Below are 18,385 nucleotides of genomic sequence, written 5' to 3'. Positions count from 1 at the left end.
TCAGGTAACACACAAACTCAACACGAGCACGAACACAAACACACACTCCCCTGATGTTTTTGAACTTGGGTGGCTTGCGTGTGTGTGTGGTGCGGTAGGGTTCTGCTCCTTTGATCACACACTTCCCTCCCTGTGTGCTGTTGGACCGCTTTGCGTCAGGACAAAGGCTAGAGGTGTGTGGCAGGAAAAGGCAGGTCGCATTGTTTTCTGAGAGGTCGCGTGCCATGGGGTCAGAGGTCACTGAAAACAGGATGTGTACCCCGAGACTGCTGTTTCCACAGTAGGAGGGTGGGCGAGGGTGTTAAAAGCACACATGAGCTTAGACACATGCTCTCACACACACAGACACACAGGAAGCTGGATCTGAGGGGTTAGTGGATTGGTGCAACTGCTGGAACTTTCCCCACTCTGAAGTAATGAAGCTCCATTCATATCATAGCACCACACACACACCACACACACACACACACACACACACACACACACACACACAGCTCACACAGTCTGTTTAAAGACTGCTTTATGGAGGAAAAAGAAACAAAGTGCTCTCTATCTTTCTCATTCTCCCCCTCTCTTTTCTTTAGTTCAGAATTTAATTATTTCTTTCTTTTTCTCACTGATTAAAAGTGTCAGATTTCAGAAGGCTGTATTGGCACATTCCACTCAAGGTTATCCCAAGAGACTAAAACACACACACGCGTGTGCATGCGCACACACACACACACACACACACACACACACACACACACACACACACACACACACACACACACACACACACACACACACACACACACACACACACATACACACAAAGCAAAGGGCTGCCAGAGGGCAACATCTTTTACTCATTACCAGTTTCAAAGTTGTTCTATATTAACAAAGGTGGAACAAAATTCAACCATAAAGGTCCTACAGTTTTAAATTGAAGCTGGAGTTCACCATTCAGTGGACTGTACACACCCTTCACACAGTGATGGCCTGGACTTTTGGGCCAAAGTGAATGTCATCACATCTGTGTCTGTACTCGGTTATACACCAGTACAGGGTTCGTACGGTCATGAAAAACCTGGAAAAGTTATGGAATTTGAAAATAGCAATTTCCAGGCCTGGAAGTTTTGGAAAAAATAAAAATACTCAAATGTTTTGGAAAAGTCATGGAAATTTGCTTGACACAATAAATGTTTGTCGTTCTGATAACCGGAAGAAATATATATATAGCCTTTTTTTTTCATTGTGCGGACCGCTAACGTAACTTCACACGTTAGTTCGCTGCGTTAGCGACGGACTCCAAGCGGAGCTGTAGATTGTACTTTGACATGTAAATCAGCGTAATGCTGGTAAATGCCGATTCAACAATGGCTGCTTCAGTTGGACAAATACAAGCTGTGGTTTGAGAAAGACAAGGACGCGTGCAAAATGTGCACTGTGTGGTTAACCAATCGGTTAACGATGGGGTTAGAGACTGAAAAGTCTGTCGTAAAGCAGTTTTCGTCGTTAAGTGTGACCCTAGATTTAGACACGCTTTAATCATAAATACAGTATAGAAAAAAACTGCGTGCGTACAACGCGAGAAAGAGCGATCGCGTTGTCGAGATGGGCTACGGTGGAGGCTGCGCTGCTTCAGCTTATCATACACTATACACCACTCCACTACACTCCACTACACTCCACTGTGCTGCCACTGCAAAATTACGAAAAGTCGGTCGTAACTCCAGTCCGTCGTTAACCAGACCCGTCGGTAAGCGGGGACTCACTTTTAGCCCGGATACGGCTTATAGCTACAACATTTTCCATAAAAAAAACTTTGTAGGTGCGACGTATATTGATATTGAAAATACGGTAAATGTTTATTTTTTCAATTAAACCACGTGGCTTTTCATTAATTTATGATATACTGTGGAATTTTGGCCTGGATTTTTTCTTATTTTTCATGTCTACACATATGTTTAGAGAATGTATAGTCATTGAAATTTGCCTGAAAGTCATGGAAAAGTCATGGAAATTAATTGTCAAAAAAGTGTATGAACGCTGCCAGTAAGTGCAGGCTGGCCATTCTCTGCCCTAATGGGGTCTGTTGTGTTCTGCTGGAGTGTCCGAGCCTCTAGGTGGGCCCTAACTGGGACGACAGAGCTGATGTCTGCTGTCTGTCTGGCACACAGGGATAGATGAACATTGGGTTTCACAGCAGGGTCACTAATTTGGGTTCACCTCTACAATGCAGAACATGGAAAATGCTGTGAGGCCCAATATAAAAAAACTCATTCTGAAATGCACTGGAGTTTGAATCAGCTCAGCACACAAATATACAAAACAGTGAGTTGTCATGGTTGTCAGATAGTTCTGACTTCATCTGAAGAACATTTGAAAGAGATATTCCATAAGAGTCATGGATTGTGTATGCCTATTTCTCCCATTCTCTCTCTTTAGCCCTTTCCTCCAGTTCTTACGAAAGTGTTCAAAACAAGAAGCAGGCATATATTTGGGAAGAGATTGGTCTCATTGGGAGATGTACGTAATGTGTGTGTGTCCATACTCATGATGTTCTTTTATCCTATTTCAGGTGTACACGTCACATGGTCCAACAGTTGTCATGCCAACTTGGTTTTGCTCACGTGATTGGTTCCACAAAGTTGGTCCATTTGATGAGGGAGGCAAGGTCAGTCTTAGTGAGACAGTCTTGTCCAATCACATTTCTTACCTGCTCAAAGCCCCTCCTCTCCCCACTAACTCACTCCTGTCAGGGTGTTGCAGAAGATTTGCAGTTGTTCTACAACAGTCTTCGTCATGGGGGGGGCGTGGTCAGAGTGGACGAATGTCTAGTGGTATATCGGTACCACGAGCATGCTGCTACACACGCCGTGCTTGAGTAAGTACTCGCACTACACGCCTGCTACTCATTCCCTCCTCTGGCCTTTCACATGCAGCACTCAAACTCCTCTCCCTCATTCTGTGAGCTGAGTCAGTGTTTCTCCTGCAGGGGAGGAGAGAGAGAGAGAGAGAGAGTGAGGGAGGGAGGAAAAGAGAGAAAGAGACATTGGGAAAGTAGTGGGATGACGAGGGGATTACCAATTCACCACAGTAAGTGTGTGTGTGTGTGTGTGTGTGTGTGTGTGTGTGTGTGTGTGTGTGTGTGTGTGTGTGTGTGTGTGTGTGTGTGTGTGTGTGTGTGTGTGTGTGTGTGTGTGTGTGTGTGTGTGTGTGTGTGTGTGTGTGTGTGTGTGTGTGTAAATGCCAGGGGCAGAGTGAGGGAGGAAGAAAACATGTGTTCAGTCATCTGTGCTGACTCACTGATGCTAAACAGAAACAAACGTTGCCTGAAACCTCCCTGTCGGTTTAAGTGTCTGAGTGTGTGTGTATGTTTCTGTGTGAGTGTGTGTATGTGTTTCTAAAGATATTTATGTCTTATGTGTTTTGTTTAAGGCAAACTCTCGTGAATTGTGTGTGTGTGTGTGTGTGTGTGTGTGTGTGTGAGAGAGAGAGAGAGAGAGAGAGAGTGTGTGAGAGAGAAAGTGTGTGTGTAATTCCTTTCACAATGCCAGGAATCTGCCAGTTTTCTAAATTTGGGCATGATTGGTGTCTTCACTCATTCCTGTCAAATGTATAACATCATAATGTTAGTTATGTAATGTAAGTTATACAAATGAGGAAATTTGTAACTAATTATTTAAAACTGGTACATATTCAAAGACTTAAACTGCTTGTAAATTGCAAACATTGATACTGGGATAAGGAATCCAAGAAATAAATAAAAGAAAGACGGGCTGTCTCCCTCTCCTGTCCTCTGGCCACGGGGCCGTCTGTGGAGTCTCCAGGGCTGTCTCCCTCTCCTGTCCTCTAGCCACAGGGCCGTCTGTGGAGTCTCTGGAGCGGTCTCCCTCTCCCTGTCCTCTAGCCACAGGGCTGTCTATGGGAGCTACTCACGAGCTGATTGCCTTTAGTCTTACTGGGCCAGTAGCTCGTTTTCCAGTTTCAGCCAGAACAAGCCCCCACTGTGGTGTCCTGCCGGTCAGCGTTGCATCCATGACTGGCTGTGTTTCTTCATTTTCTTTATTTGTCTGCAATCGTGGTGCTGTTTTTTCTCTCTGCCTATCTACTCAGTTGGACATACTCCTGGTTTGTCTCCAGGGAGACCATCTGGAACCTCCGAGTTGACTTCCTGCAAGAGAGAGTGCTCAGCCAATGGGATTCCTTCACCATATGGAATGCTGGGAAACAGGGACGGAAACTCTATCGCAGCCTGAGTCCCACCAATCAGAAGAAGGTATGACTCAACCAGCTGTTCTGTATGGAGGAGTGTGGTGGAAGCAGTATGATTGTGTTTGGTGTTTTGTGTCAGAGCCGGAGAACTCTGATGGTCCCCTGAATAAGTGAGAGGTTCATTTGTCTCAAGTTGCCTGTGAAATCACCACTGTTTTTGTTGGTTACTATGACAGCTGCTGATGTAACTCCGTTTCCCAGGCTAGAAAAATAGTGTCATCAAGTCCTCTGTCTCTCTCTCCGTCTCTCTCCCCTCTCTCTCTCTGTCTCTCTCTCTCTCTCACACACACACAGATGCATGCTGTCAATTAGATCCACATCTCTGTCTCTGCCAGACATATGCTCAGCTGGGTTTGTGTGTGTGTGTGTGTGTGCGTGTGTGCGTGTGTGCATGTGTGTGTTGCACAGGTCAAGGCATTCTGTGATGTAGATGAGAACAAAATTAAGAAGGGCTTTTATACATATGAGGAATCAAAGGTAAAAATACACAAACTGATACACATGCTCTCGTAGAAGCAAGCGTGCACACACACACACACACACACACACACACACACACACACACATACAGACTGAAATTTTTCTCCTATTTCCTAACAGGAAAAGCCGAAGCCCAAGATTCCTGTGCTGCACTTCACAAATTCATCGCCTCCATTTATAGTTTGTGTTAAACTGGTAAGATGCCCTCACATCTGATCAATGTGTCTGTCAAGCAGCTCACTGATTGGTTGAACTCCACAGGGGCTACACTCCCATTGGCTTAAATCCATACCTTATTGGTAATAAACACTGGAATTTCTTACTGTTCTTCAGACAGCTGTGTGTGTATGTGTATGTGTGTTAAAACAAAAGGGGTTGATTGGAATGAATGAGAAGTGCTTTAAATGAGTGTTGTTCCCTTAGTTCTCTGATGCTCAGAGTAAGCGGGTTGAGAGTGTCTGAAGGAGAAGACCATGTGCTCACATGAAAACAATGTGTTCCCTCCACATTAGACAGGCTTGTTTCATAACGTATGCTTGGAGAGTGAGAATGCTGTCAAATATTTATGTCTGTCTTTCTCCTCCCTCTCCCTCTCTCTCTCTCTCTCTCTCTCTCTCTTTGTAGGACATGACAGGTGGTGTGTTGGAGGAGAACTTGCAGGCTCTGCAGCTGAGGGAGGGTGTGGATTTCTACCATTTCAACTGAGCTCACAGGATGGACAGATGTGAGGACAGTCCATGGAGCACGAGATAGATAGAATGGCTTCCAGAAATGGAGAAACGAAGGACATGAGATAGAGAGATAAGGACCCGATTTGGGGGGAGGTGAGAGAGGGAGGGAGAGAGAGAGTGAGTGAGAGAGAGAGGGTGAGGTATAGAAATTTAATCATTATTCAGAACTGGCTTTTTTCCCTCTTGGTAATCTTTGCTGACAGCTTGAGAAAAGTGTCACATCTATTTAGCACCTAAACTCCAACACACACTCTCTCTCTCCTGCCCGTCTACTGTCTAATAGACATTCTTTTTGCAGTGTGTCACTAACCCAGTTTCTTTGGATCTGTTTACAATCTGTTCAGTAGCTCCACTGTACTTGTACCTGCTGAATTTAACCCCACTTCCTGTTAAAGCCCGTTACTCTATCCACAGCTACAATTAAGTAAATCAGTGTGACTCCACCCCACCTCCGTCCTGGTGGTTTAGTGTAACCCCACCCCCGCCCCCATCTGCAGCCTGGTGGTTTAGCTTAACCCTGCCAATGACAATGAATTGATGTGTGTGTGTGTGTGTGTGTGTGTGTGTGTGTGTGTATTTTGAACAGGACAGACAGGAATGCATGTGTGCTCCATTAAGAAGTTATCTAAGGTCAGCAACCATGTTCTGAGTGTGAGTGTGAGTGTGAGTGTGAGTGTGAGTGTGAGTGTGAGTGTGAGTGTGAGTGTGTGTGTGTGTGTGTGTGTGTGTGTGTGTGTGTGTGAGACCACACGTGTGGTTTCTGTCTCTTGCTCTGACATGTCATTGCTGGGGGGGGGGGGGGGGGGTGTGTCAGAGTTCAGGGTCTCTAAATGTTTAAAATGGCAGATAAGTGTGGGGTCAAAGCTCATGAGCATCATTAGGAAGGATTACATCACCGTTAATGTTGACCTGCCATACTTCTTCCGTTCAAACGTTTTTTTTTAATTTTATTGTTAATTGTGTAACCTGGATATTGCACAAATTAAATAGTTTATAAATAAAAAAAAACTTTTTTATTCTGTGTGTGTGTGTGTGTGTGTGCGCGCTACAGATAAAGGGTGAATGGTTGGCTTATTTGTTCTTACAGCATTTCACGAAATGCGTTACAGTGATTGCGTCACAGGGCGGAATGTTGCGGGCTGTTTTCTCACGGGAAAAGTGCTCGCGGGCCTGTACCACCTGCTTGAGCTGGAAGAGTTTGAGTTATTACTTCGAAATCCGTTTTTAAATAACTGTAACGTTACATATTGTCTATTTAGCCCTGGGCACTTTTATATTGCACGTCTGATGTGCGATAATAAAAAGTCAGCTACATGATATTCTATCAAAGTGAACTTTTGAGTTAAATGTCGCACATTAGCATAAGTTGAAAACGCATGTTTTATAACTGCCATAATAATTCGCTTTGCGGAGTACTTTATTTCCTGGAAGTACAAGTTTCTTAAGTCTCAAAGTATAGTGCGCTATAATCGGAAACTTCTCAGACAGTTCAGTAACGCCCGGCACGTGCTGCTCAACCTCCTCCCGTTACATTCGATACGTCTATATTTACGTATCTGGGAATGTTCATCCCTCAACTTCAAGACTCTCGAGTCCTAGGAAGACTTGGACGTAGGCGTGGTCTTTTCTTGGACACAGGGTTGGGGGCGTGACGTCCTAAGGTAGTGGAGAGACGAGCGTTTGTCCTCTCGTAGTGTCCGGCCCACGGAGTGAGCTGTAGTCCCGCGCGTAAGTGCACAAGAACTTTAGACCGGTTCTTTTGTGCTCAGTTTGAAGCGGGTGACCATCCAGAGGCTATCATGGAGTTTACGAGTTGAACAAAAGACAGTTGGGCCCGCGTTTGGATTACGTTTGGCAGTGCAACTGGGGAGAAAAGAGTGGGACCTGTTTTTGGCAGGTTTACAGCGTTGGACGAGGATGTTTGTTGCGCTCGTGCCTGTCTTACTTTGTGCTGTTTGTTTAGTGCGGATCGGAGCTGCACAGTATTCCAGCGACCAGTGCAACTGGAGAGGAAGGTGAACATTTGACCATCTTTTACTTTCATTAGAATTTTGGCCAGAACCTGTATTCTAATATCAACACTTATTCAACAGCCAAGCCTATCTCCAGAAGTAGTAGCCTTAGACAACAATGTTAAAAAAACGTCGATCAGGGAACTTTTATAATCAGCGATTATTTTATACCGATGTTTTGTAGTCTTCTTGATTTGAGTTCGTTGTAAACAAATGTTCCTTTATGGCTTTTGGATCTGCAATGAAACCACCTTTGAAGCCGCGGGGCAATCCGGCTAATTACAGGACAATCTCCGGATTTGTCACCTATTTAGGTTGTCTTTGTAAACAGTGCTCAGCCGGCGCTCATGCAGGCATTTCCCTGCACAGTTTGGCCAAGCCGCAGGCCAGCTGTCTGTCTCTTCGCTTCCGTTAGCTCAGACTGTCAAATATGAACCAAACCACTACGTGCGCTCCGAGTTTCTGCATGTCGCTTGTACCTGACCTCCACAATCTGGGTTCAATTATCAAGGGTTTGGGTTGGATTTTCCCTCGGTTAATTGTCTCCAGAACATGATTTAATAGCCACGATTATAAGCAAGCCTGTTCGATGGGGATATTTGAGGGTCACGCTTGAGGATTCAAACTCCACACGGACCCGCCAGTAGCGGCCAGGTGTGAAGATGTTTTTTTTCTTTCCGGATCGGGGGGACTGTGAAACCTCCTCAGACGTCCTGGTTAATATTTAAAACGTTCTTTCCATAAAGTATGCGTTTTGTTGGCCGCTCTCCGGGCATTATCCAAATGACACGCCGGGGGAGATTGTAGTTACACCAAAATAAACACACCGCAGCGACTTTGATCCGACGCTTTTACAGCCCTAAAGGAAGGAAAGTAATCCAGCCGCATGTGCCGTGAGCTCCTGAGCTTTGATGTGAGTTTTATGTAGGTGGTATTTTAGAGGGCAGTCGGTTTTCGCTCTCACTTCTTTGTTGTTTCTAATCAGGACGTCCTCGAGGCGCGCCGCTCCCTTCCCCTAGTCTCGCGCCTCGACCCTTATCGTGATGGATAAATGGGCGCCTAGATAAGAGCGTTTCTGCGGCAGGAACACTAGTGCCAGTTCAGCGACCCGTGGAGCGTGTCAGGTCACTTCACGGCCTTGCTTGCTTTAAGTCAGTGTTTCTCAACTCTGTCCTCGAGGCAGTTCCACAATTTTGCAATTTGCAAGTTCCCAGCACATTAGATTAGAGCAATTTTTACCGCTGGTGGGCTCCAGGGCAGGGCTGAGAAACAATGCTTTTATGCAGTGGATTTTTATGCAGGTGATGTTTAGCTTGGTTGTCCAAGTAAAATCTTCAGTTATTCAGAACAATAATTGCAGTTGTACCAAATGTCACGTTTTTTAGAGGGAGAATGGGTAATAAATTGAAAAACAACATTCTTGTTGTAACAGTTTTTTTTTTAAAACTAATGTAGTTAATAAACTATTGATGCTTTTTTGGCCACTACAAACTATGACGTTTTTGTACTAACCCCCCTTCTCTCTCTGTGGTCCCCCAAGCGGTTTGACCCACGAGTCCCATGTGAGAGACGTTGAGCAGGTGTACCTGCGGTGTGGCGAGGGCTCTCTGGAGTGGCTCTACCCAACAGGGGCCATCATCATCAACCTGAGGCCCAACACGGAACCTCCGGGTGGGGTCACCTCGCGCCTCCTCGCCTGCCTCCGGCCCCGGGCCAACTCCAGCGGGGCCAGTGTGTATGTGGAGCGTGCCGGCCGTCTCCGGCTACTGCTCTCCCAGGAGGAGCAGGCTGCTGGCCGCGTGCGCTGCTTCCCCCTCCAGGAGGGGGCGCTGTTCGTGGAGGCAGCGGCGCCCAGCGACATCGGCAGGAGGGTGACGGCTTTCCAGTACGAGCTGGTGAAGAGTGAGGATGTGGCGAGAGGCGAGTCCCACCTCCCTCCAGGTAACATGGGGGAGAGTGTTTGCTAATCAGGCTGCAGAGAACACTATAAGAAAGATTGAAGGTTTCTCAGAGAGAGAGAGAGGGGGGGGGGGGGGTGGGGGGGTGGCAGACAAAGTGCATGACCACATAAAAAATGCCTCGTGGAGATGGTTGGATGCACAGGGATTTCACACAGAGTGTTCGTTTCAGGTGTGTGTGTGTGTGTGTGTGTGATGCAGAGACAGACAGACAGAGAAAGAAATGGAAAGAGAAGGGAGAACACTCAGTGGAACAAACGCCCTCGTGTTCACATGAAAGAGTGATGTTGGGGGAGGGGCCGGCGGGTGGCAGCCAGACCCCGTAACACGAGCCGCACACACACAGCTCCCACAGCTCCCTTGTTCCTGGTGACATAAAAAAATAAACAGGGTAATCAGAGGGGCAGCTCCGGGGTCAAGCAGCCTGCTCCGCTGCCAATCACGGGGCTGTGTTCCGCATGGTTAGGTGACTTGTGTTATTAAATGTGATTGGCTTAATAGTGCTCTCCAATTGGTGGGTTTGTAGTAAATGTGAGGAAAGCCAGCTTTGCTGTGTTTGAGCAGGTAAACCCTTGCTGCTGAGTTTTTTCAACATCCTCAGTTGCTGAGACAGGCACTGCAGTGGCTGAAATGTTTTTGCTTGTGTGCTGTTTGTATTCTGGATATGGGAGTGATTTAGAATTTTAGAGATGTTTCCTTTGAAGTGTCTTTAGACTTTTATCCATACTGTTTCTCTCTCTCTCTCTCTCTCTCTCTCTCTCTCTCTCTCACACACACACACACACACACACTTTTGTCATAAGAAGAATGGAAACTCCTGGAGCCTCACCTGTTAGCTTCATTCACTGTTAGCTGCTTTTGCAAAGTCTCAAAGTGTGTGTACATGTTTGCACGTGTGTGTGTGTGTGTGTGTATGTCTGTATTTTGTGGAAGTGAAAGATTTAATGATATTGTATTTGGCAGGAAATATTTCACATTTATAAACATGAATAGAGTTTTCTAAGTGCTTTGTTGACTACAAAGGGCCAATATATGTAGTCCGTTCTCTGGTGGATAGTATGGGGTACCTTCCTCAGAGGGAACATTACTATTTAATGTGTGTGCAACAAAGGCCCAAACTCACATCTGTGGGCTTCCAAAAGGAGGTTTGAAGAAGAAGAGCATGTCTGGAAAAGTATCAGAACCTCTCCCTTTAACAACCCGTGACAGCTACCCCCCCAATCCCCTCAGCCCCACAATCCTGAGTGTAGACCCTGTAATCAGATGGGCAGTGGGAGGGGAGGGGCTCTCTGAAGTGTAACTCTAGAAATACTGTGTGTGTGTGTGTGTGTGTGTGTGTCTTAACCTGTAGCTCTTGGTACCTCAGGAATCTGAGTCTTTATTATAGTATTATCTGCAAATTGATTAGGATACACTTTCAGTGAAGAAAGATTTAAAATCAATGTTTCAGAATTGTTACAAATGCATACTCTTTCTACCTCTCTCTCTCACACACACACACACACACACACACACACACACACACACACACACACACACACACACACACACACACACACACACACACAGTCATACACACTCTCACTGGGAAAACACTTCCCTGTAGGGGTTTAGATAAGTGTTCCACCCTCTCATTCTGAACCAAAACCCCCTTGCTCACTCTCTGTCTCCTCTCTCGCTCTCTCTCTCTATCTCTCTTTCTTTCTTTCCTTCTTTTTATCTCTCTTAGACACACACATGCACAGTTATTTTTCCTTTTTATTGAATTTTTTCATTCATGTGTATTAAATATGAGCCTCAGTCCCTATGGTCTCTATGCTAAATTTGAATGAATATTATAATTTCTCTGTCAATTGGCAAACCACAGTGAACTACATATATGCAGGAAAAGTTTGGAACCGTAAAAAAAAATGGAACTGATGGAACCCAAAATTTGAACCGATGGACCTCAATGTAGTCTTGGTGTCATAGTCTTAATAGTCTTATAGTCATAGTCAGTGTAACAGAGCACTTTAGTGTGGTCTTTGTGGCATTTGTAGGTCTTTTACTTATCTTTGTGGCTTCTACTGTAACTGTGCAGGCTCTGTAGTAATAGCACATTAAACAGGAGCTGTACTGCTGAGAGCTCAGATAGGTGTAGTAACCCCAAGTTGAACAGGAATCGTGAGTTGGGGGTGGGTGTAGGTGTAATGTACAACTCAGCCATCATACATCATATTAGGAAAAGCGCCATAGAGAAAAAGGGTCAAAGGTCTTCCTGCTCTACAGTCAAAGCTGGAACCTCTTGAGATCAACTTGGAGGAAGAGAGAGCCATACAAATTGTGTGTGGGAGTGTGGTATGTGATATGAAATACTGAAATGATAAAGCTAATACACACACACACACACACACACACACACACCAAGCCTTGTCTCTCGGTTTTCTTTTTGTGAGTGCAATAGATGTATTCCTGCCTTCCTAGTTCTCCTCTCCTGACCCACACCTCCGCCCACCCTCACGTGTCTGGGTAGAGGAAGCCCCACACCTCCGCCCACCCTCACGTGTCTGGGTAAAGGAAGCTTTACCCTGGAACCCTGTCTGGATTTGAGAACTCATCAGATTGGTGAACAGATGAAAAAGAACATTTCTGAATTAGATCATGACCAACTTTCGTGTGTGTGTGTGTGTGTGTGTGTGTGTGTGTGTGTGTGTGTGTGTGTGTGTGTGTAAACAGTCATGTCAGTCTGTCTAAAACATGCTTGTGCGTTTTAGCTTCCTGTAGACCCTGCACTGATGAAGAGATTCTGATGGCGGTCTGCACAAGTGACTTTGGTACGATGAGAACTCCTTTCCTCTCTGTTCCTCCATGTCTACCTTTCTCTCTCTCTCACTCCTCCCTTCTTTTTCATGTATTTTTCCAAATGTGATATTAATATTTAAATGTTATAAGTTTATAAATTATTAAAAAATCCTGTGGGTGTTATGTACTTGTACATAAAGTTTCTATTCTGTTTGTTCTCGTTCTCTCGTTCTCTCTCTCTCTCTCTCTCTCTCTCTATCATCCTGTAAGTGGTGAGGGGCAGTATGCAGTCCATTGAGGAGGATGATGGTGAAGAGCAGGCAATGGTGGTGGTGTCATGCAGTCGCGTGTATCGTCAGAAAAGGAGTGTGTTTGTGTTTGCCGGGGAGCGTGGCCACGGTCCATGGACAGGCCGGATGAAGATTCCACGGAAATGTGGCATGCGGGCGGGGCAGGAGGTGTGGCAGGAGGAAGAGTTTCTGTTCACAGGAGCTGTGCGGTTAGGGGAGGCATGGCTGGGCTGTGCTCCTCGGTATAAAGACTTCCTCCAGGTCTACCAGGCCGCAAGGCAGGCAGGCAGCAACCCCTGCCACATAGACACAGACTGACCCCACCTGTACCCACCTTCCACAGGACAACACTTACACAGCCAGGAAAGGCAGAGGAATAAGGGACAGGGGAGCAGGTGTGCTTGACAGGCATGATTGACAGTTGGACATGCATCCACATGACCTCTATTACTACATTCAGAGGCAGTGTAAGGGTTCTTCATCCCTGGGTGTGTTGGGGTGAGTGGTGTAAGAGAGTGGCGAATGGTGTGTGTATGAGAGAGAGAGAATGAGAATAATCTCTTACTCATGTATACTGCAGGGCTTTGTTCCATCAAGACTCATGGTAACGAACATTGACATCACCATGCTGAACTCTTAACAGTGTTCTGTTTTAGAATTGTATGGCCTGTGCATTCTGAACAAGATCCAGTGATGTTGTCATTTGAGTATACAGGGTTGTTATGGAGATTAGCACTGGAACAGTGCAGTCGGGCTGTTGCCATGACTGCCCTGGTGTACACTGAGAGGAGGTTTGGCACTGCTTTTTTTTAGAAAGCTTTGTGTATAGTTAGTGCAGTCAATTTTTCTGGCTGAGTTCTGTTTGTGTGTGTTTACGCTCACGTGTGTGTGTGTGTGTGTGTGTGTGTGTGTGTGTGTGTGTGTGTGTGTGTGTGTGTGTGCGTGCATGTACAGTTTCTTTTCTCTGTATGATTAACCAGGAATAAAAACTCACTGGAAGCAGCTAAATGTCTATATGGCCTCGTGTGTGTGTGTGTGTGTGTGTGTGTGTGTGTGTGTGTGTGTGTGTGTGTGTGTGTGTGTGTGTGTTGCGTTTGCAGAACACAAAACACATTTTCAAGAATAGAAATATAAGGACAAATATAGGTTTAAAATGTGAGGCTGTGCAACACATTTGTGTGTGTGTGTGTGTGTATGAGACAGAAATGCTAATCTCCCTGGGAATAAAGTTTCCAGGGTTCACTTTGTCACATCACAGGCCATTATTTTGCTGTCTGTGCATGTTCACACATTCACCCAGAGGACATTTTTTCATTCATTTTCCTGGAGTCTGACAGGCCATTAGTAGAAAAGTGTAGATAGCCCTTATGCAGATTTTGAAATCTAAAAGGTCACGCACACTGCACTCAAAAGCTTTTTTGTTTTGTCCATGTTTTAATGAGACCAAAACAAAGAAAACGAAGAATGGGGACATCTATGTGTGGGTGTGTGTGAGTGTGGGACTCTGTCATTCTAACTGTACTTCACACAAACAGACCATTCAGAAAATTCACTTTCAAAGGCCACTTTTACCAGCCAGGGTTTCTCCCAGCTGTCTGGTAGAGCGCTCTACAGTGCCTGGCTGAGGGAGCTGATTCCCTCTCGTGCAGTTCCTTTTGGGACACGAACCTGCGAGGGTTTCACGAATCCCGCCAGCACTCTAGCTCATCCCGAAGACGGCACGCCGGGGTGCCGAAGAGCTTTCCACAATTTATAGCGCCGGATTGACGTTTTTATAGCCCCAAATTTTTCTCAGGTTTTTAAAGTCGATTTGGCTGTGGATTTCATAGTGTGATACAAAGAAAACAAACATGGAGTTTAAATTAGGTTACTTGAAAAAAAAAAAAAGATTCACACGGCCTGGTTTGTAGCTGTTTGCTCTATATGATTCTTGGGGGATTCACTTGTGTCCACCTAAGTGGTATTCATGCTCTCCTAAAACTGATGTTGACTCAGTGGCATTTAGTCCAGAGACTCCTTAGGCAGTTGTAAATAGTGAATTCGAGTCATGTGCTTCTATGACTCCTTTGAGAATCATTATGGAATCAAATTTATGATCAGTTGTGTGATTCTTTTGGGAAATATCAAATTGAAATGTTTGGTTTTAGTGTCTCTATTAGGAATTGGGTTTTGAGAATTAGTCATTCAGTTACTCTTTTGAGGCATGTTGATACTGCGAGAAAATCTCCTGAAGCTGTTTTTGAGCTGTACATTAATAACTCCTGAAGCTGATTTTGAGGTGTATGCCAGTCACTCCTGAAGATGATTTTGAGATGTACACTAATAACTCCTGAAGCTGTGAAGGAGATGTACAACAAACACTCCTGAAGTTGGGTGAAGCTGATACTGAGGTTGTAATTAACTGGTTAGGTCAGTTTTAGCATTGAACCGTGCAGGTTGTATATCTTCAAGAGTCAAATGGTTTAGCCTGATAGTAGTGTGTTTAATTACACCCCCCACACAATCCACACACAGTCACTCCACACACACACTCACAATCACTGCACCCCCCCACACAAACTTTTATGTGCAAAGCAAATGAAATGAGCTTGTGTTAACAAACCAACACAACAGTTCACAGAAGGCCAACTGATGAGTGGTTGAGCTTACATGTGAATATGATAAAACAAAAAAAATCATCCCCACACGAGAGAAAATGTGTGGATGTGTGTGTGTGGATGCATGTGTGAGGATGTGTGTGAGTATGGATATGTGCAGCCCGACAGGGGGGGACAACTGGGTCTGTTGTCCCGGGCCCCAGGGCCAGGGGGGCCCATCAAAGAGCCCAGCAATTTTAATGACGAATTTTAATGTTGCATTGTATTCCAGGTTTGAAAAGTGCTGGAATTTAGGCTAAAGTACTTGAAAATGCTTGAAATTGTAACTACTTCGTTTCACAACAAATATCTGTCTGACTGAACAATTCTCTTGTATTACGTTAACAAATACGAGCCTCTTGTAATTCCAGGACAAAACATGAGAGAACGTGAAGACGTTAAGATTGGGCGTTTTGAAAATAAACAACCATTAAATAATGTGATGAAAAGTGAATTATTTCTAATCATTTCGAGTATATGTATAAATATCTAACTTAATTAAGTTTCCAGTGCTGGGAAATATTGAAATGGACCTTTAAAGTGATGTACAAGTGCTTTAATTCCACCTTATAAAGGTGTATGAACCCTGCAAACATGACTTTGTTCATTGCGCTGAAACACGGCGCGAAGTTACAAAATTTGAGAGGTGCACGACCTCGCGAATCGACAGCCCTCGCACACGGGCGGTGCCACTGCAATTACATCATTTTCGCCGCACGGACCCTCGCGCCGCATCAAGTATAAACCAATAAGCTGTCAGAAACAGCTTTGATGTGTGGTGGCTATATTATATACTATATGACCTAACACAAGGGTTGAGAAAATTCAAATGACGTAAGCCGGGGGGGTGGCCACTTCGTTCCGGTGGCCACACCCCCCGATGACTTCGTTCCGGTGGTCACGCTCCCCGATGGCTTTCCGGCGGTCACGTCTCCCAACGACGCCTCCCGATGACGTCTGCCCGGCGGCCGCGCCTCCCGATGATGTCTGCTCGTTGGCCCATATGGCGGTCCCTGCGGCCCGTCGGCCGGCCTCCCAGGTCTCTGCGGCCCCTCCGCCAAACTCGGCGCCCTTATTGATTGTGTTTTGCCCCTACCTGTGTTCCCTTTGTTGCATCTCTTGTGTGCGTCTCTGTCCGCGTGCCTGTCCCTGTGTCCGTCCTTGGTGGTGTCCTCCATGTCCCTGTACCTGTCTCTGTTCCCCGGATCGTCACCCACCTTGTTCCCTTCCCTGTCTCCATCGTCCTCCGTCTGTTTGCCTCTGTGTCCCAGTCTTCCTGAGTGTCCGGTCTTGTGCCCTTGACCCCGTCTTGTCCGGCCCCCTTGGTTCCGCCTCCTGTGCCGACTCCCCGTCCTGTCCCGTCTGGCCCCGCTCCCACGTCTCCGCCCGTTCCTTGTCCCGGTCCTCCCGTACGTCTGGAGTCCTGGCCACTGTATCCGTCCTGCCCCGTGTCTGTTGTCCCTGCCCCGGCCTCGCCTGCTCGTCTCCCTCTGTGTCGTGGTGTCTCTGTCTCCAGCGTCTGTCCGGCCCTCCCTGGTTGGCGTGCCCCGGAGTTGCACGCACTGAGGGGGGGTTATGTCACATCCAGCCCCTCCCTCCTCCCTAACTCTTTCTCTATGTCTGTCTCTCTTTCTTGCTGTGTTAGAGCTGTAACTATGCTGAAGCTGATTGTGTTAATATGCCACAACAACCACTTCATATCCAATCAGAGCGTGAGAATAATGGTGCATTGTTGTCAGCTGACACAGATTTGAACCCATGGCCGCTTTTGGCATGGTGTCTGTATGGAGCAGCTCTCAGGCTGGTCCTAACATTGTCCTAACAGGACACGGCTCACTTCACATGGAGGAATTTCCTGCAGAAGTGGACTTCCAGAATTTGGTGTGTGCCTGCAAAAGACACAAGTAAAGAGTACCTCACACGATGATGAATGATGTGTTACATTCAGCCTTTTCTTCACACACACACACACACACACACAGACAGAGCGTTTTCGTGTGCAAAACCAGACTCTTTCATTCAGCCTTACTGCTATTGAAACATAAAGAAAGACCCCCAGATTAACAGATTATGATGGACTGACTCCCCCACCCTCATCCATCATCCAGGAGCTGCTCTGAGAGAACACACTGGTTTCGTCTGGTTCATCTCTCGTTGTACACCAATAGCTGTGTATCTTATGCATCACTGCATCATTGCATATGTGTCTTACATTGACTGATACTTGAGTGAGATTAGGCTCAGTTTAGCCCCAAACCGTAACCACTTAGAAAGAAAGGTGTGATTTTGCCTCTGCTGAGTTTATTGATTCAATAAGTCTTGCATAAGACTTAAAGACTTGCATAAGTCTTCAATAAGATTTTCAATAAGTTATTCAAAAAAATAAGAAACATTTAGTTAGAAAGCCAATGTAATAAATATTTTATCTTAAAACTCTCAAAAGTCAGAGCCTTCACTCTTTTGTAATTATTCTTTAGGCTTTTTGCACTAGACAGTCTGATGCCCCAGGGCCTTGACAACACAACCTAGTGTAACCTTCAATAAAATAAATCAAATATGAGTCAATGAAATACATGCACTATTTTTTTAGGGGGGGGGGGAGAGAGAGAGAGAGAGAGAGAGAGAGACCGCAAGCTATGCAGCCATGGCTAAAATGGCTGAGCAAACGGAAACTGGAGTGCCTCGGTTGCACACGCCCTAAACCTATTCCGCTTATGAAATGACCTCGTGAGGGTGAAGACAGAATCATTAAACCAACCCACATGCTGTGACAGCGTGAGCATGGCGCAGTCACATTCCTTTGGCCTCTTGTCCTTTGGCCTCTTGCACTTACCCACTTGCCACTCGAGTTTCTCTGCTGTGCGTAGCAGCATGTCAAGGCTTCGGCAGTGCAGGGCAGATTTTTAGAATCTTGAGGCAAATTCTCCTGAAGACAGAGAGAGACAACTTAAATGCCTTAGGCATTAGCACCATTTTATTTTTGTTTAACACACCTGCTTCCAAAAATATTCCTCCTTACAGTTATTCCTCCTCACAGAATTCATAACAGTGCTGTACAGACAGAAATGCGGAGCTTAGCGGCAAAAGCAGAGGAGGAGGAATCTGCTTTTATATCAACGAACGCTGGTGTAAAGACGCTACAGTACTGGTAAAGTCATGCTCTCCTCTTCTAGAGCCTCTAGTCATTAACTGTAAACCGTTTTACTCTCCCAGAGAGTTTTCTTCTTTCTTTCTAGT

General features: G+C 45.7%; 2 protein-coding genes across 2 annotated transcripts in view; both read left to right on the top strand.

Annotated features, from left to right (window-relative positions):
* The window catches only part of qtgal (queuosine-tRNA galactosyltransferase), a 14,207-nt gene extending 6,986 nt beyond the window's left edge, over positions 1–7,221 (top strand). Inside the window, 7 exon segments of the mRNA XM_076989358.1 lie at positions 1–4; positions 2,564–2,659; positions 2,745–2,869; positions 4,102–4,264; positions 4,669–4,737; positions 4,861–4,935; positions 5,365–7,221. The exon segment at positions 1–4 is cut by the window's left edge and continues 92 nt beyond it. Coding sequence (XP_076845473.1) covers positions 1–4; positions 2,564–2,659; positions 2,745–2,869; positions 4,102–4,264; positions 4,669–4,737; positions 4,861–4,935; positions 5,365–5,445 — 613 coding nt within the window. The 3' untranslated portion in view covers positions 5,446–7,221.
* Positions 7,221–15,548, top strand: metrnlb (meteorin like, glial cell differentiation regulator b). The gene is made up of 4 exons (XM_076989359.1): positions 7,221–7,486; positions 9,024–9,424; positions 12,195–12,254; positions 12,493–15,548. Exons 1-4 carry the CDS (start codon positions 7,389–7,391, stop codon positions 12,828–12,830), a joined length of 897 nt encoding a protein of 298 aa, XP_076845474.1. The 5' UTR covers positions 7,221–7,388; the 3' UTR covers positions 12,831–15,548.
* Positions 15,549–18,385: the final 2,837 nt, after the last annotated feature.

Source organism: Brachyhypopomus gauderio, unplaced genomic scaffold, assembly GCF_052324685.1.
Source record: "Brachyhypopomus gauderio isolate BG-103 unplaced genomic scaffold, BGAUD_0.2 sc67, whole genome shotgun sequence".
In the NCBI taxonomy this organism is placed as follows: Eukaryota; Metazoa; Chordata; class Actinopteri; order Gymnotiformes; family Hypopomidae; genus Brachyhypopomus; species Brachyhypopomus gauderio.
The sequence above is the reverse complement of the archived record's forward strand: the minus strand, read 5'-3'. Positions and strand labels throughout refer to the sequence as shown.